Source organism: Bufo gargarizans, chromosome 4 (genome assembly GCF_014858855.1).
Source record: "Bufo gargarizans isolate SCDJY-AF-19 chromosome 4, ASM1485885v1, whole genome shotgun sequence".
NCBI classification, from domain to species: Eukaryota; Metazoa; Chordata; class Amphibia; order Anura; family Bufonidae; genus Bufo; species Bufo gargarizans.
Genome location: NC_058083.1, coordinates 263716957 through 263742751, shown reverse-complemented (window position 1 = coordinate 263742751; position 25795 = coordinate 263716957). Strand labels below are relative to the sequence as shown.

General features: G+C 46.8%; 1 protein-coding gene across 2 annotated transcripts in view; it reads left to right on the top strand.

Annotated features, from left to right (window-relative positions):
- The first annotated feature begins 1063 nt into the window (after positions 1–1063).
- The window catches only part of MMS22L (MMS22 like, DNA repair protein), a 126681-nt gene continuing 101949 nt past the window's right edge, over positions 1064–25795 (top strand). The window contains exon 1 of one of the 2 annotated variants that reach the window (XM_044289961.1): positions 1064–1280. In XM_044289961.1, coding sequence (XP_044145896.1) covers positions 1099–1280 — 182 coding nt within the window. In that variant the 5' untranslated portion in view covers positions 1064–1098. The remainder of the gene's footprint in view (positions 1281–25795) is intronic. The other variant, XM_044289962.1, reaches the window with a different exon arrangement.

Sequence of the window (25795 nt, the reverse complement as noted above, 5' to 3'; positions counted from 1 at the left end):
AAGAGCCAGCTTAGCTTTTTACAGCTATACTAACAACCAAAGTGTCCATCAGCAACTGCTGCTGACACATGCACTACTGGCTCCTACTTCACCGAGGCCAGGAACCTCGGTGACACATCTTCCATCTATGATGGTCCCTTGTGCCTTCCTACAGGGGGTAAATCCTTCCTGATGCATTGACACAAATTATAACCCCTGCTCAATACTATGGTAGGTGGTCTTGAGGACTGGAGTCGAGAACACTGCTGTAAGAATACCTTCACACTTGCGGTAGGACGGATCCGACAGGCTGTTCACCCTGTTGGATCCGTCCTTCTGCTATTTCGCCGTGCCGCCGCTCCGTCCCCATCGACTATAATGGGGACGAGGGCCTCGCTCCGCCGCAGTACACGGCGAAAAGCCAAAGCCACCGGACTAAAAGTCCTGCATGTCCGACTTTTTAGTCCGGCGGCCTCTGACCGCGAACTGCGCCGGCCCGTCCCCATTATAGTCAATGGGAAAGGAGCAGCAGCAGAGCGAAATAGCGGAAGGACGGATCCGACACGGTGAACAGCTTGGCCAACAAAAGTGGCTGCAGTCAACCAGATGGAGAATGGTATGGCAGGTAGCTTCTGGCTCCAGCTATACCTGCAAACAATGATACATTGACCCACTGCCACCCCATTAGTTACACCTCTACCACTTCAGATAATGGGAGATTTATCAAACTGGTGTAAAGTAGAACTGGCTTAGTTTCCCCTAGCAACCAATCAGATTCCACCCTTCATTTTTCACAGCTCCCTTGGAATCTGGTTGCTAGGGGAAACTAAACCAGTTCTACTTTACTTGATAACTCTCCCAACTGGATACCACAAAACCTAGCTAGTAACAGCCGCCTCTCTCCACACAAGCCGGGCAGCAGCGCTCCAACTGGCCACCGGCCACCGCCACATGAATCACCTCAGTCGTCGCTGACATTTCCCGCGCTTACACTTCACAGCCTCCGCCAATAAACAAGCAGTAGCTGGCGGAGGACGAGGCTGGCCATTGGCTGCGGCCGGCGTGACGCGCGTGGTTCCCGGACTGTGCTCGGAAGTTCCCTGCCGGCCGAGGCTCACCATGACCGAAGACTTTACCGGGTCCCTGACTCCTCCGTGCTCGCCGTATATCACGGAGAGTTTGGAGCTGGAGGACAGCGAGGACTGTAGCCCGCCGCGCTTTACGTGTGCCCAGGACAGCTGCAAAGATGGCGGGAAAATATTCTCCTTTGATTCCTATTTAACAACTGGCAGCTTAAAAAGGTGAGCCCCGTATTCCTCTGCCTATTCTGAGGTGTAAGAGTAGTCGGGAGTGTCCGCAGCTCCACAGCGGTTATTGAGCGGTTTCTTTCTTGTATACTGTACTCTTTCAGTGTAGCTGCCAAAAACAAACAAACCAAACGTGTTTTTGTTGTTTTTTTGTACCCCCTTATTGCAGATAAATGGCAGTCTGGTCAGGGCTTCGTGACACTGCTAATGGTAAATGGGGGCATGCCACAGCCTGCAGGTTACACGGCGACATTTCATATATTTCAATGTGACCCGCTGTGAGGTGACTGTCACTAAAATATCCATCCAAGTCAGATTTCTTCGTGACTGTCTTAACCTCCTAACGCAGATGTGCGGTCCGGAGGCGGCAGCGCTGCGCACAACAACGCATATACGCGTCATCACGCGAGATGACGCGCTATGCGGCCCACGCATGCGCAGTTCGGGCCGGCATTTCGTAGAGGACCATTTTGTCATCAGCGTGCCAGCCAATGATCGCGGCTGGCAAGCTGATGATTTTCAAAAAAATCCAATCAGAGAGCCAGATAACAGATCATATTTGTAAATATGATCTGTTATATGGCTGCCTGCTCCTCTGCTGGTTCTTTTCGTCGGTTGGATCCAGCAGAGGAGCAGGCTACACAGTGAGTACACCAAACACCTCATACTAGCCCCAGATCACCCCCCTGCATCCCAATTAACCCTTTGATCACCCCTTTGTCAATCACTAGTGAAAGGAAAAAAGTGATCAGTGTAAACTGTCACTTTTTTTTTTCACTGTTATTGACCGTTAGGTTTTAGGTATAGTTTAGGCCCCTTGGTTAGGTAGTTAGCGATCAGTTAGCGCCCAGCCCACCGCACCACAGTCCGTTATTCGCTGATTAGCGTATCGCTAATCAGCATTTGTACTTTTATAGTATCTGGAAGTGATCAAAACTGATCACGGTCAGATCTATAATTGTATTAGTGTCACTTTAGTTCGCCCTCCACCCAAAACGCAGTGTTTGCCCGATCAGGCCTGATCGGTCGCCCACACGTGCGTTCACCCACGCCCGCCCCACCGCAGTGACCAAAAAATTTTTTTTTTTTATCACTGCACAATCACTTTACACGCACTGCGGCGATAAAAAAATCTGTTTTGATATTTTTTATCAACCGCAGCGGCCTCCGGTACTTCGCTAGCCTCCCCTTTGTAAGACAGGCTTGCTTTTTTTTTCTTGAGTAGTCTCAGGGAATACCCCTAAATTTAGTTGCCCAAAATGTCAAACAGGGGGTATTCCTCTGAAGAGGCCTACAGGCTTCTGACCCAGTCGGATGAGGAGTGGGAACCCTCATCTGATGAATCCAGCGGGTCAGAATACGAACCTGTAGAAAGCAGTGGCTCTCTGACCCAAAGTTCGGACGAGGAGGCTGAGGTCCCTGATAGCAGCAGGCGTACCCGGCCCCGTGTCGCTAGACCGCAGGTTGCGCAGGATCCGCTTCAAGAGCAGCAGAGTGGGGCTGGTGCTGTCGGATTACGTGGTGAGGCATACACCAGCAGCGCAGCCCATCCTGGACCTAGTACCAGCACTGCCGTACAACCTGGTGAAGTAGCGAGCACCAGAAGGGCAGTTGAAGCTGGTACGGTGGCACGTGCAGTAGTGACCCCGTCGCAGCCACCGCAAAGACGTGCCCGTAGAGCCCCTAGAATCCCTGAGGTGCTGGCAAACCCTGATTGGCAGTCCCCAACTTCAGCCGCACCTGTAGTTTTCCCTTTCACTGCCCAGTCTGGAGTTTGGGTTGAGACAGCTCAGATCGGTTCGGCCCTGGGATTTTTTGAGCTGTTCTTGACTGCGGAGCTCTTAGACATAGTTGTGGCTGAAACAAACAGGTATGCCACACAATTTATCACCGCTAACCCGGGAAGCTTTTATGCCCAGCCTTTCCGGTGGAAACCAGTCTAAGTTTCCGAAATTAAAACTTTTCTGGGCCTCCTCCTCAACATGGGTCTAACTAAAAAGCATGAATTGCGGTCATATTGGTCCACGAACCCAATTCATCACATTCCCATGTTCTCTGCTGCTATGTCCAGGGCACGTTTTGAGGCCATCCTGCGTTTCCTGCACTTTAGTGACAACACCGCCTCAGACCCTGGAGCCGGTCGGTTGCCCTGACTACCTGGGGAGCAGTGGGAAGACAGTTTGGGACTTGGTGTCACCCTTATTCGGCAAGGGGTACCATCTTTATGTGGACAATTTTTACACAAGTGTGGCCCTTTTTAGGCATTTGTTTCTAGAACGGTTTGGCGCCTGTGGTACCGCGCGAACTAGTCGCGCGGGCTTCCCCCAACGGCTCGTTACCACCCGTCTTGCAAGGGGGCAGAGGGCCGCACTGTGTAACGAAGAACTGCTCGCGGTGAAATGGAGAGACAAGCGTGACGTTTACATGCTCTCCTCCATTCACGCAGACACAACAATACAAATTGAGCGAGCAACCCGTGTCATTGAAAAGCCCCTCTCAGTCCACGACTATAATTTGCTTATGGGAGGGGTGGACTTCAATGACCAGATGTTGTCTCCGTATTTAGTTTCCCGCAGAACCAGACGCTGGTATAAGAAGGTGTCTGTATATTTAATTCAATTGGCTCTGTATAATAGTTTTGTTCTCTACAGTAAGGCTGGGAGAACTGGATCCTTCCTCAAATTTCAGGAAGAGATCATCGAGAACCTCCTGTACCCAGGAGGTTCCGTGGCCCCATCCACCAGTGTAGTTAGCCGTCTACACGAGCGCCATTTCCCCAATGTCGTTCCTGGTACCTCAACCCAATCGTCACCCCGAAAAAGATGTCGTGTCTGTAGCAGGAGTGGAATAAGGCGTGACACCCGCTATTTCTGTCCTGACCACCCTGCCCTATGCTTTGGAGAGTGTTTCCGGAAGTACCACTCACAGGTACACTATTAGCATAGGGATCATCTCACCAGGACAGGCACACAGGGCTATTAGGGCCCATTCACTCACACAGCTGCTGCAAACGTCTCCTTTCACCTGGGACAAAGTGCATAACGCACTTTGCCACATCTTTGGGCGATTTGCCCTTTGCACATTGACCCATGGGGAAGGAGAGGTTTGTTCTATAAAGGTAAAAAACAAAAAACAAAAAAAACACCAGTAAGCAAAAAGGTTAATGTTCAGTTAAAAAAGTTAAAGTTTATATATTCTGTTCCAAAGTTAATAAAATTATTGCGTTGCGGCCTGTTTTTTTTTTTTGTTTTGTTTTTTACCTTCCAGGTGGACCAACCGATCGATTAGCTGCAGCACCGATGTGCATTCTGACAGAAGCATTGCGCTGCTGTCAGATTACACGCAAGTCGGTGTATGCGGCGCTGCAAGACGAGATTTCTACTCTGCAGTGACAGATACGTTTGCCAAGGCATACGAGCTGAGGAGGAGGCGGCGTTCCTATGCTTTGGCAAACACTTTGTATGTATATATATATATATATATATATATATATATATATAAAAAAATCGATTGATGTTAATGGAGAAATCTGGTTTGCCAGGGCATACGAGCTAAGTGGGTATGGATGTAGGGCAGAGCTCCTATGTCCTGGCAGACGCCTTTCCCCTCCATTTTTTTTTTTTTGGCAGAGATTTTTTCATCCACATTGATCGATGCGAATGAAGAAATCTGTGCCGTTCATTTTTTTCTTTCAGCCCAGAGGCTGAACGGAAAAAAAAATCTCATTACCTGTATGCTCAATATAAGGAGAATAGCAGAAACTCCTAATGCTGACCATACATGTAATGATTGCGGAGACCCTCAAATGCCAGGGCAGTACAAACACCCCACAACTGACCCCATTTTGGAAAGAAGACACCCCCCAAGGTATTTGCTGAGGGGCATATTGAGTCCATGAAAGATTTTAATTTTTGTCCTAAGTTAGCGGAAAGTGAGACTTTGTGAGAAAAAACCAAAAACAAAAAATCAATTTCCGCTAACTTATGCGGAAAAAAAAATTTCTATGAACTTGCCAGGCCCCTCATTGGATACCTTGGGGTGTCTTCTTTCCAAAGTGGGGTCACATGTGGGGTATTTATACTGCCCTGGCTTTTTAGGGGCCCGAAAGCGTGAGAAGAAGTCTGGGATCCAAATGTCTAAAAATGCCCTCCTAAAAGGAATTTGGGCCCCTTTGCGCATCTAGGCTGCAAAAAAGTGTCGCACATCTGGTATCGCCGTACTCAGGAGAAGTTGGGGAATGTGTTTTGGGGTGTCATTTTACATATACCCATGCTGGATGAGAGAAATATCTTGGCAAAAGACAACTTTTCCCATTTTTTTATACAAAGTTGGCATTTGACCAATATATTTTTCTCACCCAGCATGGGTATATGTAAAATGACACCCCAAAACACATTCCCCAACTTCTCCTGAGTACGGCGATACCAGATGTGTCACACTTTTTTGCAGCCAAGGTGGGCAAAGGGGCACATATTCCAAAGTGCACCTTTCGGATTTCACCGGTCATTTTTTACACATTTTGATTGCAAAGTACTTCTCACACATATGGGCCCCTAAATTGTCAGGGCAGTATAACTATGCCACAAGTGACCCCATTTTGGAAAGAAGACACCCCAAGGTATTCCGTGAGGGGCATGGCGAGTTCCTAGAATTTTTTATTTTTTGTCGCAAGTTAGTGGAATATGAGACTTTGTAAGGAAAAAAGAGAAAAAAATAATAATAATCATTTTCTGCTAACTTGTGACAAAAAAAAATATAAAATTCTAGGAACTCGCCGTGCCCCTCACGGAATACCTTGGTGTGTCTTCTTTCCAAAATGGGGTCACTTGTGGCGTAGTTATACTGCCCTGGCAATTTAGGGGCCCATATGTGTGAGAAGTACCTTGCAATCAAAATGTGTAAAAAATGGCCTGCAAAATCCGAAAGGTGCACTTTGGAATATGTGCCCCTTTGCCCACCTTGGCAGCAAAAAAGTGTGACACATCTGGTATCGCCGTACTCAGGAGAAGTTGGGGAATGTGTTTTGGGGTGTCATTTTACATATACCCATGCTGGGTGAGAAAAATATCTTGGTCAAATGCCAACTTTGTATAAAAAAATGGGAAAAGTTGTCTTTTGCCAAGATATTTCTCTCACCCAGCATGGGTATATGTAAAATGACACCCCAAAACACATTTCCCAACTTCTCCTGAGTACGGCGATACCAGATGTGTCACACTTTTTTGCAGCCAAGGTGGGCAAAGGGGCACATATTCCAAAGTGCACCTTTCGGATTTCACCGGTCATTTTTTACACATTTTGATTGCGAAGTACTTCTCACACATATACTGCCCTGGCAATTTAGGGGCCCATAACTACGCCACAAGTGACCCCATTTTGGAAAGAAGACACCCCAAGGTATTCTGTGAGGGGCATGGTGAGTTCCTAGAATTTTTTTATTTTTTGTCGCAAGTTAGTGGAATATGAGACTTTGTAAGGAAAAAAATAATAATAATAAATCGTCATCATTTTCCGCTAACTTGTGACAAAAAATAAAAAGTTCTATGAACTCACTATGTCCATCAGCGAATGCCGTAGGGTGTCTACTTTCCGAAATGGGGTCATTCGTGGGGGTTTTCTACGGTTTGGGCATTGTAGAACCTCAGGAATCATGACAGGTGCTCAGAAAGTCAGAGCTGCTTCAAAAAGCGGAAATTCACATTTTTGTACCATAGTGTGTAAACGCTATAACTTTTACCCAAACCATTTTTTTTTTTCCCAAACATTTTTTTTTTTTATCAAATACATGTAGAACAATAAATTTGGCGAAAAATTTATATATGGATGTCGGTTTTTTTGCAAAATTTTACAGCTGAAAGTGAAAAATTACATTTTTTTGCAATAAAATCGTTACATTTTGATTAATAACAAAAAAAGTAAAAATGTCAGCAGCAAAAAAATACCACCAAATGAAAGCTCTATTAGTGAGAAGAAAAGGAGGTAAAATTCATTTGGGTGGTAAGTTGCATGACCGAGCGATAAACGGTGAAAGTAGTGTAGTGCAGAAGTGTAAAAAGTGCTCTGGTCATGAAGGGGGTTTCAGCTAGCGGGGTTGGAGTGGTTAATATGTCTCATGGTGACACAATTTAAATACATTGGGGGAGATTTATCAAACTGGTGCAAAGGAATGGGATTTAGTTGCTCATAGCAACCAGTCAGATTGATCCTTTCATTTTCCAAGGAAGCTCTAAAAATGAAAGGCGGAATCTGGTTGCTGTGGGCAACTAAGGCAATTTTCCTTTGCACCAATTTTGATCAATCTCCCCCATTATTTTAAGTCGCCGCGTAGCCATACTCCTTAGTATCCCGCAAATTGTTGTGTAGCCTGACCCTTAGGCCTCATGCACACGACCGTTGTGTGCACCCGTGGCCGTTGTTCCGTTTTCCGCAATTTTCTGCGGACCTATTGACTTTCAATGGATCCGTTGAAAACTCAGAAAATGCACCGTTTGTCACCCGCCTCCGTGATCCGTGTATCCTGTCCGTTAAAAAAATAGGACCTGTCCTATTTTTTTTTGACGGACAACTGTTCACGGACCCATTCAAGTCAATGGGTCCGTGAAAAAACACGGATGCACACAAGATTGGCATCCGTGATCCGTGTCTGTAGGCTACTTTCATACAGACGGATCCGAAGATCCGTCTGCATGAAAGCTTTTTCAGAGCTGAGTTTTCACTTCTTGAAAACTCAGATCCGACAGTATATTCTAACACATGGTGACACTTCAAGTTAGAATATACTACGAACTGTGTACATCGCTACCTGGCAGCACCCGATCTCTTACAGGGGGCTGTGATTCGCACAATTAACCCCTCAGGTGCATCACCTGAAGGGGTTAATTGTGCTTATCATAGCCCCCTGTAAGAGATCAGGTGCTGCCAGGCAGGAGGGGGCAGACCCATCTCCCTCCCCAGTTTTAATTTCATTGGTGGCCAGTGCGGCCCCCCCCTCCCTCTATTGTATTGATATCATTGGTGGCCAGTGTGCGGCCTCCCCCTGGCCCCCCCTCCCTCCCTTTATTGTATTATCATTGGTGGCCAGTCTGCAGCATATTGTGTCAACGTCAAACAGATCCGTCCCAATTGACTTGCATTGTAAGTCAGGACGGATCCGTTTGGCTTCGCACGGTAGGGAGGACACCAAAACTACTTTTTCCTTCATGTCCGTGGATCCTCCAAAAATCAAGGAAGACCCACGGAAGGAAAAACGGACCCGGAACCCGTTTTTGCGGAACCCGTCGTGTGCATGAGGCCTAACTGTGATGGTGAATTAGTAGTCAGTACAAATCTTAGCCTGCTTGATTTCACTTTAATTGCAATTTTAAAAGCGCCACATTGCAATCTATGTAACGTGGACACTGGTTGCTGTTTAGCTTTAGCCTTAGGCCTCTTTTTACATGGGAGTCACGGATTTGGGTCTGGATAAGATGCAAGTGTGTCGCGGGAAAATGAGCGTTTTTTTTTTGTTTGTTTTTTCGCACGAGTGCAAAACTTTTTTTAGTTTTAATGCATTTTACACGCGCATGAGAAAAATCAGCATGTTTGGTACCCGAACCCGGACTTCTTCACAGAAGTTCGGGTTAGGTGTTCTGTAGATTTATAACATGGTTATAAGGGAAAATAATAGCATTCTTAAAGAGGACCTTTCACTAGTTTAAAAACTAAAAACTAACTATATCAGTGGGCAGAGCTGCGCCCAGGGGTCCCCCTGCACTTACTAGTATGCCTGGGCGCCGCTCCGTTCGCCCGGTATAGGCTCCGGTGTCTGCAGCTCCCTCTGTTGTACTGGGCGGAGTTTTTGTATTAGGGTTGTCCCTTGCTGCAGCGCTGGCCAATCGTAGCGCACAGCTCATAGCCTGGGACTCTCAGGCTATGAGCTGTGCGCTACGATTGGTATTTGTACAGACGGATCCGCTCCTATAATGCAAACGATGGTATCCGTTCAAACCGAACCGTTTGCATTTTATTTCACTTAAAAAGTCTAAGTACAATTTGTATTCAGACGGATCTGTCCAGACTTTACATTGAAAGTCAATGGGGGACGGATCCGTTTGAAGATTGAGCTATATTGTGTCATCTTCAAACGGATCCGTCTCCATTGACTTACATTGTAAGTCTGGACGGATCCGTTTGCCTCCGCACGCCAGGCGGACACTTGAACGCTGCAAGCGGCGTTCGGGTGTCCGCCTGCTGAGCGGAGGACAGACGGTGCCAGACTGATGCATTCTGAGCGGATCCGCATCCACTCAGAATGCATTAGGGCTGGACGGATCCGTTCAGGGCCGCTTGTGAGAGCCTTCAAACGGAACTCACAAGCGGAGCCCCGAACGCTAATGTTAAAGTAGCCTAATTCTCCATTCAGAATGCATGGGGATGAAACTGATCAGTTCTTTTCCGGTATAGAGCCCCTGTGGCGGAACTCTATGCCGGAAAAGAAAAATGCAAGTGTCAAAGTACCCTAAGCCTTCTGTATTAGGAATGCTATTATTTTCCATTATAACCATGTTATAAGGGAAAATAATAAAGATGGGGTCCCCATCCCAATCGTCTCCTAGCAACCGTGTATGAAAATTGTACAGCATCAGCACTTGCTTGCGGATGCTTGCGATTTTCACGCAGCCCTATTCACTTCTATGGGGCCTGCGGTGCGTGATAAACGCACAATATAGAACATGCTGCGATTTTCATGCAACGCACAAGTGATGCGTGAAAATCACCGCTCATGTGCACAGCCCCATAGAAATAAATGGGTCTGGATTCAGTGCGGGTGCAATGCGTTGAGACCCCACACATTGCACCCACGCGGAATTCTCGCCCGCCCACTTGCGTTGTTGGATTCCAGCAGGCAGTTCCGGCGCTCACCACATAGAATATTTTAATAGTTTGGACTTTTCGGATGTGGCAATATGTGATTTATTTATTGTTTATATATTTTATATGTAAAATTGGGAGAGGGGGTGATTTATACTTGGGGTGTTTTTTTTTTTTTGTTTTTTTTTTCTCACAGTTTATTAATTAACTATTTTCCCCCTTAGGGGCTAGAACCTGGGATCTTTTCATCCCTTGTCCTATTCACCCTGATAGATCTCTATTAGGGTGAATAGACCTCACACTCTCCCTGCTGCGCTGTGCTCTGTGCACACAGCAGCATGGAGCTGACTATGGCAGCCAAGGCTTCAGTAGTGTCCTGACTGCTCTGGTAACCGGTCAGAGCCCCAGGATTACATTGCTGGGGCTCCGATCAGAAGCTGCCACTGCCACCAATGAGGAGGGGAGAGGGGACCCTGTGGCCACTGCCACCAGTGACTTGAATACTGGGGGGGTCTAGGGGGGGCGCACTGCACCACCAATAATAATTGACCTTTAATACAGGAGGCGGGTGCCCTCAGCAGATCAGCGGACCCATTGACATGAATGGAGCCATAAAATTTTCAATAGATGGTTCCGCAAAAACGGAATGGATATGGAAGAAATACGGATGCATTTCCATACGTGTCCTGTTTTTTGCATACCCATTGACATGAATGGAGCCACGTAACGTGATTTGCGGGCAATAATGGGACATGTTCTATCTTTCAATGGAAATTCAGAGTACATTCCGCATTTTTATTATTATTTTTTTTTTTTTTGCGGAACCATTGAACGAAAAAAAACGGTCATGTGAAAGAGGCCTCATTCAGATACACTGTATTCACTTGGTGTGTATCTGTTAGGCTTCTTTCACACGACCGTTTTTTTTTCTGTTTACGGGATGTTTTTTTACGTTCCGTATACGGAACCATTCACAACCATGTATTTCCGTTCCGTTGAAAGATAGAACATGTCCTATTATTGCCCGCAAATCACATTCCGTGGCTCCATTCATGTTAATGGGTCAGCTAAAAAAAAAAAAAAAAAAAAGACACATACGGAAATGCATCCGTATGTCTTCCATATCCATTCCGTTTTTGCGGAACCATCTATTGAAAATGTTATGCCCAGCCCAATTTTTTTTTCTATGTTATTACTGTATACTGTATATCCCATTCAGAAAAACGAAACCGAAACAAAAAAACGGAACGACAGATCTGTAAAAATTGCAAAACACTGAAAAATCCATACGGTCATGTGAAAGGGGCCTTATTCAGCAGGTAATTCAGAGCTAGTGGTAGTGTCCTCTAATAGGCGAGGAGGAGGTCATTGGTCTAATATGCGCATGTAGCCACCAGTAGTACCCCCATATTACTGTCAAGCCCTATGACCTGTGGTTGTGCATGATCCCTGCCTAATGTAGCGTCTACTCAACGCGTTTCTATGCCGCCCTGTCAGGGCAGCCTTTCATCAGGAGCAGAGTTTTTATTCCCCAGCTACAGGTCGCCTATACACTTGTCGTGTGCTGGGAGAAACAGGGAACAGCGCTGCACTTGCAGCACAGCCTCCGGCTCTATGATGGCCGTAGCGTGGCCGTCGAGAGCGCTCCTTTCATAGGTGCGGCCACACCCACTGGGCGAAGCTACAGGTGGCAGGGACAAGTTAGGAGGTATGGTGAGACCTCCCCTTATGCCGCCCATCATACTAGGCAAAGCGCTCCAGTGGGCTATCAAGTTCACTGGCATAATTAGCGATCTTGTAGCACAGGGAATATTGATCCAAAATACTGACTAAAAGCAATATCAAAGTGTCGGAATCTCCGTAACCACAGAGAGAGATGCCCAGCCTTAAAGGGATTCTGTCACCTCCCCTAAGCCAAAAACCGATTTTAAAGCAGCCATGAAGCACAGCTTACCTGGATTAGGCTGTGCTCTTTTATCTTGTAATCCGTCCAGCAGTTACTGCAAAAAACGACTTTGATTGATATGTAAATGTGTCCTGAAGGTGCCCAGAGGGGCGTTTTTTTCTTCTTAGAGAGCCCAGTACCGCCCCTCTTTCAGTGCCCAGCCCGCCTTCCTTGTACTGTCTAACCGCCCCCAGCCTGCCACAGCCTCTCCTCCCCCTCCCTCACGCCGAACGAACTCTCGCACAGGCGCAGTACCCACTGAGGGCTGCGCCTGTGCGATCATCAGGAGACTGAGGGCGGCAGCTTCATCTTCGTCACTGGGCATGCGCCGAGCCCAGTGACGTCCGATGTTCGCTCTTTCCCTCAGTCAGCCTGGTAGGAAGCGCAGAGGATTGCCGATCGGCTAAATACAATACAGCTTTACTTAATATAATAATACCTAATTTGCCCCAACAAATACTTATTTCTTTCCTGAAGGGAGGGTGGGGAAAGAAATCGCTGGCCGTCTTCACTGTGGCAGGCAGACTGGAGAAAGCGCAGGGTGCAGCAGCCGATCGGCAATCCTCTGCGCTTCCTACCAGGCTGACTGAGGGAAAGAGCGAACATCGGACGTCACTGGGCTCGGCGCATGCCCAGTGACGAAGATGAAGCTGCCGCCCTCAGTCTCCTGATGATCGCACAGGCGCAGCCCTCAGTGGGTACTGCGCCTGTGCGAGAGTTCGTTCGGCGTGAGGGAGGGGGAGGAGAGGCTGTGGCAGGCTGGGGGCGGTTAGACAGTACAAGGAAGGCGGGCTGGGCACTGAAAGAGGGGCGGTACTGGGCTCTCTAAGAAGAAAAAAACGCCCCTCTGGGCACCTTCATATCAATCAAAGTCGTTTTTTGCAGTAACTGCTGGACGGATTTCAAGATAAAAGAGCACAGCCTAATCCAGGTAAGCTGTGCTTCATGGCTGCTTTAAAATCGGTTTTTGGCTTAGGGGAGGTGACAGAATCCCTAAAGTGGCAAAAATAAATAATAAAATATATATGTGTGTGTGTGTGTATGTATATATATATATATATATATATATATATATATATATATATATATATATATATATATATATATATATATAGGAAAACATATATACAGTGCCTTGCAAAAGTATTCACCCCCTTGACTTTTTTTGTATTTCGGTGCCTCACAACCTGGAATTAATATGGATTGTTTGAGTATTTACATCATTTAATTTACAATATATATATATATATATATATATATATATATATATATATATATATTTTTTTTTTTTTTTTATTGTGAAGCAAACAACAAATAGGACAAACTAAAAAAAACGTCAATGTGCATAACTATTCAGCCCCCCTAAAGTCAAAACTTTGTAGAGCCACCTTTTGCAGCAATCACAGCTCCAAGTCACTTTTGGATAAGGCCTCATGCACACGGCCGTTGTTTTTGTCCGCATCCAAGCTGCCGTTTTGGCGGCTCAGATGCGGACCCATTCACTTCAATGGGGCCGCAAAAGATGCGGACAGCACTCAGTGTGCTGTCTGCATCCGTTGCTCCGTTCCGTGGCCCTGCTAAAAAAATATAACATGTCCTATTCTTGTCCGTGCTTTTCGGACAAGAATAGGCATTTATATTGAAGGCTGTCCATGCCGTTCTGCAAATTGCAGAACGCGCACAGACACCATCCGTGTTTTGCGGATCCGCGATTTGCGGACCACAACACACACCAGTCGTGTGAATGAGGCCTAAGTCTCTATGAGCTTGCCACATCTTACCACTTGGATTTTGCAAAACTGCTCCAGCTCCTTCAAGTTGGATGGTTTGCGCTTGTGAACAGCAGTCTTTAAGTCTGACCACAGATTTTCTATTGATGTGAGATCTGGGCTGTGACTAGACCATTCCAACACCTTACCATCTTTCCCCTTAAACCACTCAAGTGTTGCTTTAGCAGTGCGTTTGGGGTCATTGTCCTGCTGGAAGGTGAACCTCAGCCCTAGCCTCAAATCACACACACAGAGTGGTACAGGTTTTGCTGAAGAATATCCCTGTATTTAGCACCATCCATCTTTCCCTCAACGGTGACCAGTTGCCCCGTCCCGGCTGCTGAAAAACATCCCCGCAGCATGATTCTGCCACCACCATGTTTCACTGTTGGGATGGTGTTCTTTGGGTGATGTGATGTGTTGGGTTTGCTCCAGGTGTTTTCTTTGATGGCCGGAAAGTAAAATTTTAGTCTCATCAGACCAGAGCACCTTCCTCCATACATTTTGGGAGTCTCCCACATGCCTTTTCACAAACTCACAACGTGCCTTATTGTTTTTAGCTGAAAGTAATGGCTTTCTTCTGGCCACTCTGCCATAAAGCCCAACTTTATGGAGCGTACAGCTTATTGTCGTCTTATGTACAGATACTCAAGTCTCTGCTGTAGAACTCTCCAGGGTTACCTTAGGTCTCTGTGCTGCTTCTCGGATTAATGCTTCCTTGCCCTGTCCGTGAGTTTTGGTGGGCGGCTGTTTCTTGGCAGGTTTGCTGTTGGGCAATGTTCTTTCCATTTGGTTATGATAGATTTGATGGTGCTCCTGGGGATCATCAAACATTTGAATATTTTTTTATACCCTAACCCTGACTTGTACTTCTTAACTGGTTGAAGAGATGTGTACTTCACACACCATAAATCCACTGTGGGTGCCCGTGAGAGTTGTAGAACAGATATAAGGTTAAGGCCTCGTTTACATCACCATTTCTCCTTTCTGTTCTCCGGCTCCGTTGAGGAGCAGGAGAATGGAAAGGACGGATTCTGCAGATAACGGAGACCTAACTGAGCATAACGAAGCCTAAAGACCCCATAGACTATAATGGGGTCCGTTCAGAACATGATTTTTGAGAGGAGACGAAAGTGCATGCAGGACTTCAGTCTCCGCTCAAAAATCATATTCTGAGTCGACCCCGAACGGACCCCGTTATAGTCTATGGGGTCAGTTAGGTCTCAGTTATCTGCAGAATCCGTACTTTCCATTCTCCTGCTCCTCAACAGAGAACGGAAAGGAGAAACAGTGATGTGAACAAGGCCTAATCCACGGCACTCCAATTCATTTGCAAATTTTTGCATTTTATTGTGTTTACAGATTATCATTGTATACATCCAGATTAAATGATTAGTATGTAGCCACATAAATCATAGTTACTGGACGTTTTGGTCTAATTATGACCTTCCTCAGCGGGATCTTAGTGGCGGTGCAGTAGGTATGACGCTGGATGTCAGAACATGTCTGGATGTATACAATGCTAATATGTAAACACAATAAAATGTAAAAAATTGCACATGAATTGGAGTGCCGTGGATTAACCTTAGATTTGTACTTCTGAACATTGTCCCTTACTTGTTTGGAGAGTTCCTTGGTCTTCATGGCAGTGTTTTGTTAGTGATGCCTCTTGCTTAGGTGTTGCAGCCTCTGGGGCCTTTAAAAAAAAAAAGTGTGTATATGTAATAACAGATCATGTGACACTTAGATTGCACACAGGTGGACATCATTTTACTAATTATTTGACTTCTGAAGGTAATTGGCTGCATCAGAGCTTTTTATGGGCTTTCTAACAAAGGGGGTGAATACATACGCAGATGCCAATTTTCTGTTTTCTATTTCTAAACAATAGTTTTATTATATTTTTCTCATTTCACTTCACCAACTTAGACTATTGTGTTCTTATCCATCACATAAAAGTCAGATTAACAAAACATTGAACTTAAAGGGGTTCTGCACTTTAATTTAACTGATGATCTATCCTCTGGATAGATCATCAGCTTCTGATTGGCCGGGGGTCAGACACCTGGGACCCCTGCCGATCAGCTGTTTGAGAAGGCAGCAGCGCCACGGCCTTCTCACTGTTTACCGTCGGCCTACTGACGTCACGACTAGTATCAACTAGCGTGGGCGGGGCTAAGCTCTGTTCACTTCAATGCAGCTTAGCCCCGCCCACGCTAGCTGATGCTAGTCGTGACATCAGTGGGCTGGTGGTAAACAGTGAGAAGGCCGCTGCACTGCTGGAGCCCCGCTGCCTTCTCAAACAGCTGATCGGCGGGGGTCCCGGGTGTCGGCCCCCCGCCGATCAGAAGCTGATGATCTATCCAGAGGATAGATCATCAGTTAAATGAAAGTGCAGAACCCCTTTAAGGCTGTAATGTAACAAAATACGAAAAAAGTCAAGGGAGGGTGAATACTTTTGCAAGGCACTGTATATATGACAACAAGGTGACAACTGAGGAATATGGCCGTGTCACAACCAGACATCTGAGAAGCTCTGACAGATGCCTTTCAGAACCTCCTCCTTGAGCTTCTTTGTTTTGGTTTCTAGTTCCTCATCTCGTTAGCCTCTCTCAGCTGTCTTGTAGTTGGACTGATTGCATCCCTTTAAATTCCTCCCCATAATGCATTAGTGTGCGGTTTATACAACTTCCTGGAGTGTGTGTGTGCATGCTGATCCATTTCCCAGTCTGCTACAAGATAAGTGTACATTCATTTGTGATTTTATGTTTGCTGGATCCCAGGTGACCCTGACTCCCTCCGTGTCTAGAGTAGGGAGCCGGTGGTCGTGTCCCCTCACTATTGTAGGGTGTTCAGGTGTTATATAGTCGAGGTTCGTGGATATGCGATCATCCACCATTGGGGTGTTTGCATAGGCTGAGCAGAGTCAGGGAGAGTGCCAGGTCTTATGCAGGGGTCTCCCTTTTGTTCCTTAGTTTTGGATCCAGTGAGTCATATATTCATTTTTGCATTGTCTTGTTTCCTGTACACCTTCCGTGACAGGCCGCAACATGCTAGGGATAAAAGCATCCACTGACCCGAAAACGCTAGTAAGATATTCTAGTCACATCTTTGACTAGCATAGTGGGATTATTACTAATAGGATGCGAGTAGGGACCACTCACCCACATACATCGGCAGAATTTCAATGATTAGATGAAGCAGGTATATGAAATGAAATGATTGCGGCCGCTTGGTTTTAGTGTTTGTAGTGTGAAAGTCCATTGTGCTTTTTTATGCAGCAATCGATTGTTCTTGTCACCCCCTCTAAAGGAAGCCCCTCACATGCTCAATACCCTGAAACGTGATGCAATTCCTCTTCTGGAGGACATTCCTTGACATGTTGCACAATTGGTGTGTCATCCTGTTTAGAGATATTCCCTTATACGCCTCCGAAACTCTCTCTTGGTCTTAAATATTGCTTGAGGCAGGCAGGTGCGTGTAGCCACATACACCATTCCAATTGTCCTACAGTTTATGAAGGACCTGATGTAAGTGCGGCCTGTCAAGGTGCATTGTACAGCATCACCTTTTCATCGCCTTGCATGCTATGCCGTTGGAGCATCTGAATGTGCCCAAAGGTTTGGTGTTCAACCAAGTAAATTCAAGTGGAGGATTGTACAGACTGTACCAGCTTATCCCTCAGATTGCTTCCCCTTCTGTAGGTTATTAAGGGACGGTCTCCCACCAGGTGTCCTATCGCTGGGTCCGTTTTTAGGAGCCCCCAGTGTTCATGCAACAGGTCCCGGATCTCCCTATTCGCTACATTATAGGTCCCTATAATCTGGACTAGGGATCAACTGATATTGATTTTCTTAGAGCCGATAATCTGTGAACTTTCAGGCCGATAGCTGATAATTTATACCGATATTCTGTGCATTTTCATTTTTTTACACAAATCTGCTGAAAATTAACATGTTTATTGTTATCGTGCAGCTTTTTTTTTTTTTTTTGTAAATCTTTCTTTTTCATTTATACTTAATATTTTGGTGCTTTTTTTGTAAACTAACTTTTAGCCCCCTTAGGTGCTAGAACCCTGGTCCTATTCACCCTGATAGAACTCTATTAGGGTGAATGGGACTTCACACTCTCCCTGCTGCGCTGTGCTCTGTGCACACAGCAGCATGGAGCTGACTATGGCAGCCAAGGCTTCAGTAGTGTCCTGGCTGCCATGATAACCGATCAGAGCCCCAGGCTTACACTGCTGGGGCTCTGATCAGAAGCTGCTGCCACCAATGAGGAGGGGAGAGGGGACCCTGTGGCCATTGCCACCAATGACTTGAATACTGGGGGGGTTGAGAGGGGCGCACTGCACCACCAATGATAATCAACCTTTAATACAGGAGGCGGGTGCCGGCAGCAGATCAGCGTGAATGGAGCCACGGAACGTGATTTGCCGGCAATAATGGGACATGTTCTATCTTTCATCAGAACGGAAAAATGGAAATACAGAGTACATTCCGTTTTTTTTTTTTTTTTTTGCGGAACCATTGAAATGAATGGGGCTCCGATCAGAAGCTGCTACTGCCACCAATGAGGAGGAGGGGAGCCTGTGGCCACTGCCACTAATGATTAATACTGGGGGGGGGGCGCACTGCGCCACCAATGAAGATAACTCTCCCATTAATTCATACACAGGAGGCGGGTGCTGGCTGCAGAATCATATAGCCGCACCCGACCTCTATGACAAGTAGCTGCGATCCGCGGCAGTTAACCCCTCAGGTGCGGCAGGGGTTAATTGCCGCGGATCTCAGCTACTTGTCATAGAGGTCGGGTGCGGCGATATGATTCTGCACCCAGCTCCTACCTCCTGTTGAATTTGAATGAGTGAGTTAACATCATTGTTGGCGCAGTGACCACAGCGCCTCCTCTTCTCCTCTCCTCTCATTGGTGGCAGAGGCACAGGGGGAGGGAGACATTGCTTCCTTCTCCCCTGTGCTGCAGAGGGAACACAGATCGTGCTGACAGCAGCGCGATCCTTGCTCCTGATTCGTTATCGGCAAAATAGGTGCCAATACTGATAACTTTCAAAATCCTCAATATCGGCCGATAATATCGGTAAAACCGATAATTGGGCGATCCCTAATCCGGACCGTACTGTCGCTCGTTTTTTGGGAATGAGGAGGTAGTTTCTATTGCTGGCTGGTGTGTGTATACGCCTCGGTAAGACATGATCTGGGGTATCCTCTTTGAGAGAATTTTTGTTGCAAGTCCCCAGCAGCCCATTTAAAATCTACCCACTCGGAACGGTTTGGGGCTTGACAGTAATATGGGGGTACTACTGGTGACTACATGCACATATTAGACCAATAACATAGTAGTAACATAGTACATAAGGCCAAAAAAAGGCATTTGTCCATCCAGTTCGGCCTGTCATCCTGCAAGTTGATCCAGAGGAAGGCAAAAAAAAACAACCTGTGAGGTAGAAGCCAATTTTTCCCACTTAAGGGGAATAAAAAATTCCTTCCCGACTCCAATCGGGCAATCGGAATAACTCCCTGGATCAACGACCCCTCTCTAGTAGCTATAGCCTGTAATATTATTATTTAGTGAACTCGCCATCACCACCTCCTCAGGCAGAGAGTTCCATAGTCTCACTGCTCTTACTGTAAAGAACCCTCTTCTATGTTTGTGTACAAACCTTCTTTCCCCTTGTCACAGTCCTGGGGATAAATTGATGATGGGAGAGATCTCTGTACTGACCCCTGATATATTTATACATAGTAATTAGATATCCCCTCAGTCGTCCTTTTTCTAAAGTGAATAACCCTAATTTTGATAATCTTTCAGGGTACTGTAGTTGCCCCATTCCAGATATTACTTTAGTTGCCCTCCTCTGGACCCTCTCCAGCTCTATGTCTGCCTTGTTTACCGGAGCCCAGAACTGTACATAGTATTCCATGTGTGGTCTGACTAGCGATTTGTAAAGGGGTACGACTATCTTCTCATCACGGGCATCTATGCCCCTTTTGATGCAACCCATTATCTTATTGGCCTTGGCAGCAGCTGCCTGACACAGTTTTTTTGCAGCTTAGTTTGCTGTTTATAAAAATTTCTAGATCCTTTTCCATGTCAGAGTTACCAAGTGTTTTACCATTTAGTATGTACGGGTGACTTGCATTATTCCTTCCCATGTACATAACCTTACATTTGTCAGTGTAAAACCTCATCTGCCACTTATCTGCCCAAGCCTGCAATCTATCCAGATCGCTCTGTAGTAGTATACTGTCCTCTTCAGTGTTAAAGAGGACCTTTCACTAATATACAAACTAAAAACTAACTATACCTGTGGGCAGAGCGGCGCCCAGGGGTCCCCCTGCACTTACTAGTATGTCTGGGCGCCGCTCCGTACGCCCGGTATAGGCTCCGGTGTCTCAGCTCCGTCTGTTGTATTGGACTGATTTTTTTTGTAGGAGGCGTGTCCCTTGCTGCAGTACTGGCCAATCGCAGCGCACAGCTCATAGCCAGTGAGTACCTCTCACAATGAGATTTTAGGATGCTTTTAAGATATCCCATTTTGTGGCTGTATTTTTATTTTTGAGGACTTTGTCCCAGTTAGTTAGGCCTATGGCCTCTCTTAGTTGGCGAAATGTAGCTTTTTTGAAGTTTGGTATTTTTGTTCCTCCCTGTAGAAACGCTCTTTTGAATGATAATTGGAAGGTTATTACTTTATGGTCACTATTTCCCAGGTGTCCCCCAACCTGCACGTCTGTTGTTCTGTCAGGCCTATTGGTTAATACTAAGTCCAGTATACGGTTGGGCGATATACCGGTATCACGATATACTACGGTATTAAAAAAACGGCGATATGGCGATTATCGTTGTTTCCTAAATACCGCAGTATATTTCGTGACGTCATCACTTTAAAAACTGAGTCCGCGGCTGCCCTCCCCCCATCATTATCTATATCTACCAATTTCTTCCAGCAGCGGCTCCTCCTGCTTGCTCCGAATGTGCTGTCTCCACCCACCGACCGACGTCTCATGTCGGAATCGGGTAGCGCCCCCAGGCTGAGTTGAGCAGCGCAGTACAACAGCGACTGCTGAGTCGGCTCTGAAGTGAACCGAAGGTCAGGAGGGACTCGCTCCTGGCAAACACAGCTCTGCTGCAGTGAATGCAGTGGAGCAGACTGTGATGTAATTACAATGTATAGTTATTGCAGGGACTCAGATAATTGTCTGAGAGTTTTAGTTAAAAGATTCGTGTCACCGCGTCCCTACCAGACTTCCTGCTCTGCTACATGCTACACTGCTGCATGCACCCTGTACACACAGAGCTCCGCTACATGCTATACTAATCTAAGATCTGGGGAGTTTCCAGGCCATGGACCCAAAATGTCAACGTTTTGGTCCCCGAGCCACTTAGTTATCACTTTTGCCTTATGGCACGGTGCTCCATCGTGCTGGAAAATGCATTGTTATTCACCAAACTGTTGTTGGATTGTTGGAAGAAGTTGCTGTTGGAGGGTGCTTTGGTAACATTCTTTATTTATGGCTGTGTTTTTGGGCAAAATTGTGGGTGAGCCCACTCCCTTGGATGAGAAGCAACCCCACACACGAATGGTCTCAGGATACTTTACTGTTGGCATGACACAGGACTGGTAGCGCTCACCTTTTCTTCTCCGGACAAGCTTTTTTTCCTGACGCCCCAAACAATCGGAAAGAAGCTTCATCGGAGAATATGACTTTGCCCCAATCCTCAGCAGTCAATTCACTATATTTTCTGCAGAAGATCAATCTGTCCCTGATGTTTTTTTTGGAGAGAAGTGGCTTCTTTGCTGCCCTTCTTGACACCAGGCCATCTTCCAAAAGTCTTCGCCTCACTGTGCGTGCAGATGCGCTCACACCTGCCTGCTGCCATTCCTGAGCAAGCTCTGCACTGGTGGCACTCCGATCCCACAGCTGTCCTATTAGAGGACACTACCACTAGCTCTGAATAACAGATACAGACCAACTGAATACAGTGTATCTGTTTGAGTGTAAGGAAACAGTGGATCTCCTAGCACCACACACAGATTCTGTCACTCACTGGTGACAATGGGGTCAGTGGCTCCATATGCATGCATGTGGCTGTAACCTTTTAAAGGGGTACTCCAGCACAAAAGTCTTTTGTTCTACCATCTTTTTTACAGGATGTGGAAACATTAGACCCCACCCCCGGGGATACCCTTTTAAAGGGGTTGTCCGGGTTCAGAGTGGAACACGGACATACCTCAATTTTCACCCCGGCAGCCCCCCTGACTTGAGCATTGCAGCAGTTCATGCTCCGATGCTCTCCTTTGCCCTGCGCTAAATTGTGCAGGACAAAGGCATTTTCAGGAGTTCCAGTCATGAACAGGGCTTTCCATGGGGCTGACAGGAAGCCTGGTGACGTCACCGGCACTGATGTGCGGGCTTTAGCGCTGCCCTAGCCAGTAAAACTGCTAGGGCAGCGCTAAAGCCCGCCCATCAGAGCCGGTGACGTCACCGAACACACTGCCGGGCAGAAGCCTCCGGCCTGCAGTGTGTTGGGGACGGGGTACACTCACTTGTGTTTTTCTTTTCCGGTATTGAGTTCCTTCCTAGGGGCTCTATACTGGAAAAGAACTGATCAGTTTTATCCTAATGCATTCTGAATGGAGAGCAATCCAGAGATGCATCAGGATGTCTTCAGTTCAGTCTTTTTGACTGTTCAGGACGGAGATAAAACCGCAGCATGCTGTGGTATTATCTCCGGCCAAAAAAACGGAACACTAGCTTAAATGCCCGCATTTTTCCCCATTGACATGCATTAATGCCGGATCCGGCCCGAGTGTTCCGGCAAACTGAATCAGTTTTTGCAGTCTGCATATGCTCAGACTGCAAAAATTGTGAAAAAAAAAAATGTCGGATCCGTTTTTCCGGATGACACCAGAGAGACGGATCCGGCATTTCAATGCATTTGTCATGCGGATCAGGATTCTGATCCGTCTGACAAATGCCATGAGTTGGCATATGTTTTGACGGATCCAGCAGGCAGTTCCGGCGATGGAACTGCCTGCCGAAATCCTCTGCCGCAAGTGTGAAAGTACCCTTATTGTAAAGAAAAGAGCTTGTGCCCTGCGCGATCTAGCACAATACAAGGGAGCGCATTGGAGCATGAGATGGCACTGTATCTGGGAGGCAGCTGCACTGAGAGGAATAGTCTGTCAGTGCAGTGCGTGGCAGCCTGAGTCCACCAGAGAGACGCTATAGTTGATCTCCACTCAGGACTAATGACCCTTTTAGGCCCCTTTCACACGAGCAAGTTTTCTGCGGAGGTGCAGTGCATGACGTGAATGCATAGCACCTTCACTGAATCCTGACCCATTCATTTCAATAAGTCTATACACATGAGAGTTGTTTTTCACGCATCACTTGTGCGTTGCATGAAAATATTCTATATTCTGCGTTTTTCATGCAGCCCCGGCCCCATAGAAGTGAATGGGGCTTCGGTGAAAAACGCATTGTATCCGGAAGCAAGTGCGGATGCAATGTGTTTTTCACTGATGGTTGTTTTTCACTAGGAGATGTTGTTTGTAAACCTTCAGTTTTTATCACCTGCGTGAAAAATGCATCTAAACGCATTGCACCCGCGTGGAAACAACTGAACGCAATCGCAGATAAAACTGACTGAACTTGCTTGCAAAATGGTGCGAGTTTCACTGAATTCATCCGGAGCCAATCCGTCACGCTCGTGTGAAAGAGGCCTTACACAGGCCAACTCACAGCTCAGGAGTGGCGGTGATGGCTGGGTATATTGCTACTACCCATACAGATTCATTGTTTTTTAGGCAGCCAATCCCTGTTTTGACAGGGTGATCAGGGTAATTTTTTGGGGGCGCAATGGATGGGACCATGGGGTGTAAAGAGGATAAAGTGCCAAATGCATGCTTACCTGGAATTGTTGTGCAGAAAGGCACACTCCCGTACTAGCATATACAGCTCCCAGCGTGGCTGCACCTCGCCTCTGCTCATGTCCCTGGGAAGGTCCTGAGGTCACAAAACCATAGAAGAAACGGGCAGCATCTTCTATCGCTCCTGCAGGCAGCGCCGCCCGCTTCTTCTATGGAATTGTGACCAAAAATGATGATCACCAGATGAATAAGCAGGTGTTTGGCAGCACATTTAAACAAGACAATTATAGGAACAGTAGTTGTCCTTATGCTCGGCTCATTTAATAGCCCCTCAGTTGATGGAGGTCCTGCATGAACTGCAAAATGTCCAAATAGAATATCTGAAAAACAGTTTTCTAAACTACACTTATGTGTTTAAAAAAAATATAATTCTGTCCATTCCTTTTTATTTTATTTTATTTTATTTTATTTTACTTTATCTTCGTGATGAAAATGTGATGTTTTTAGTCCAGGGCTTCATGACCATTTATTGTTTTAATGCGATATTCACAAACCTGCGAATAGTAGTAAATAGGGGAAGAGTATTCTATTGCTTTTACGCAAATATTGCAAGAAATACAGCAGTGTTGGATTTTGAGGCTTGTGACATTTCTGGTGCATGTCATCTATAGAAGTCCATTAAAATGTACCTATAAATCGGCACGGAGCCTTGGCCTAGGGCAGTGATGGCGAACCTATGGCACGGGTGCCAGAGGTGGCACTCGGAGCCCTATCTGTGGGCACCCGCACCCTGGGAAACGTCCATGGTGTACCAATACTTCTTAGACTTTTCCTGCCATTCATCAGTGCATGATGCACTAGGGTTGTTTCGATACCAAAATTTTGATTTGGTTTCGATACCATAAAAAAGTATTGCGATACTCGATACCACGCAAAAAAAATAAAATGCAAAAAAAGCTGCGTGCATTCAGGATTTTATGGAACGTCCAAAATCGGACAGTCCTATCCTATTTTTTTGGGGGGGGGGGGGGGGGAGAAGGTGACAAAAAAAATGGTGAATCATGCAGTTTTTCTTTTTTTCTTTTTTTTTTTCTTTTACGGCATTCACCGCTTAGGAGATATTTTTTAATTTCTCGCCCAGTTTCCTTGGGGGACACAGAAGACCTTGGGTATAGCTCATCTCCATAGGAGGCGTGACACTAAGTGAAAACTGTTAGCCCCTCCTCCACAGCTATACCCTCAGCCTGGAGAGAGAGACTGCCAGTTTTTTGCTTAGTGTCCAAGGAGGCAAGACACTCCCTGCTCTGCAGGGCTGATTCTCCTTGTTTTAATTTTTGATTTTTACTTTTTTCTTTTCTTTTTGTTCCAGAACATCAGGGACAACAGAGACGCACTAGACCTCTCTGTTTCTCCCGGGGTCGAGCTGCGCCAGTGCCGGTCATCCGCACTGCTGCCTCCCCCACAGAAGGCAAGGTGGATCAGGGCAGCCCAGCTCCCCTACATCCCGCCAGCACAAGGGTCGCCCGCACGCCAAGTCCCTCTTCCAGCGTCCTGCCACTACGGTGCCAGTAGCTGAAGGGGCGACCCTGCTGGAACGGACCGAGGGTGAAGACGGCTATGGTGAGAGATTGGCTTCTCCAGCCCTACGTCCCCCCCCTCACCCCTCACCCCACCCCGGTCTCCTGCGTGCCTGACCCCCATACTGACAGGGCCTCTGGACCCTTTTGTCCCTGCTAGCCCTAGGCTGGCCCTGGCTGCACAGGGCGACATTCTGCTCCCATAGGACATTGGCACCCTTCTTCCTGCAAGAAGGATGCCTGGGGAGCTGCACCTAGCTGCCCCTGACGTAGGGGTTAGGCAGGCTTCCCACCCTCACAGACCCGGTCTCAGGGTCCCCCTCCCTCTTACCGGCCACTGCTTCAGGGCCAGAGGGCCCGCGCCTTGCTGCCCCTGACCCATCACGGGCACCGGTCCGGTCAGCACTAATATATCCGGTGCGGCCGGGCGCCGCAAAAGATTTTAGGCTCCGCGGCTCCCGCGGCGGTCCGCCATT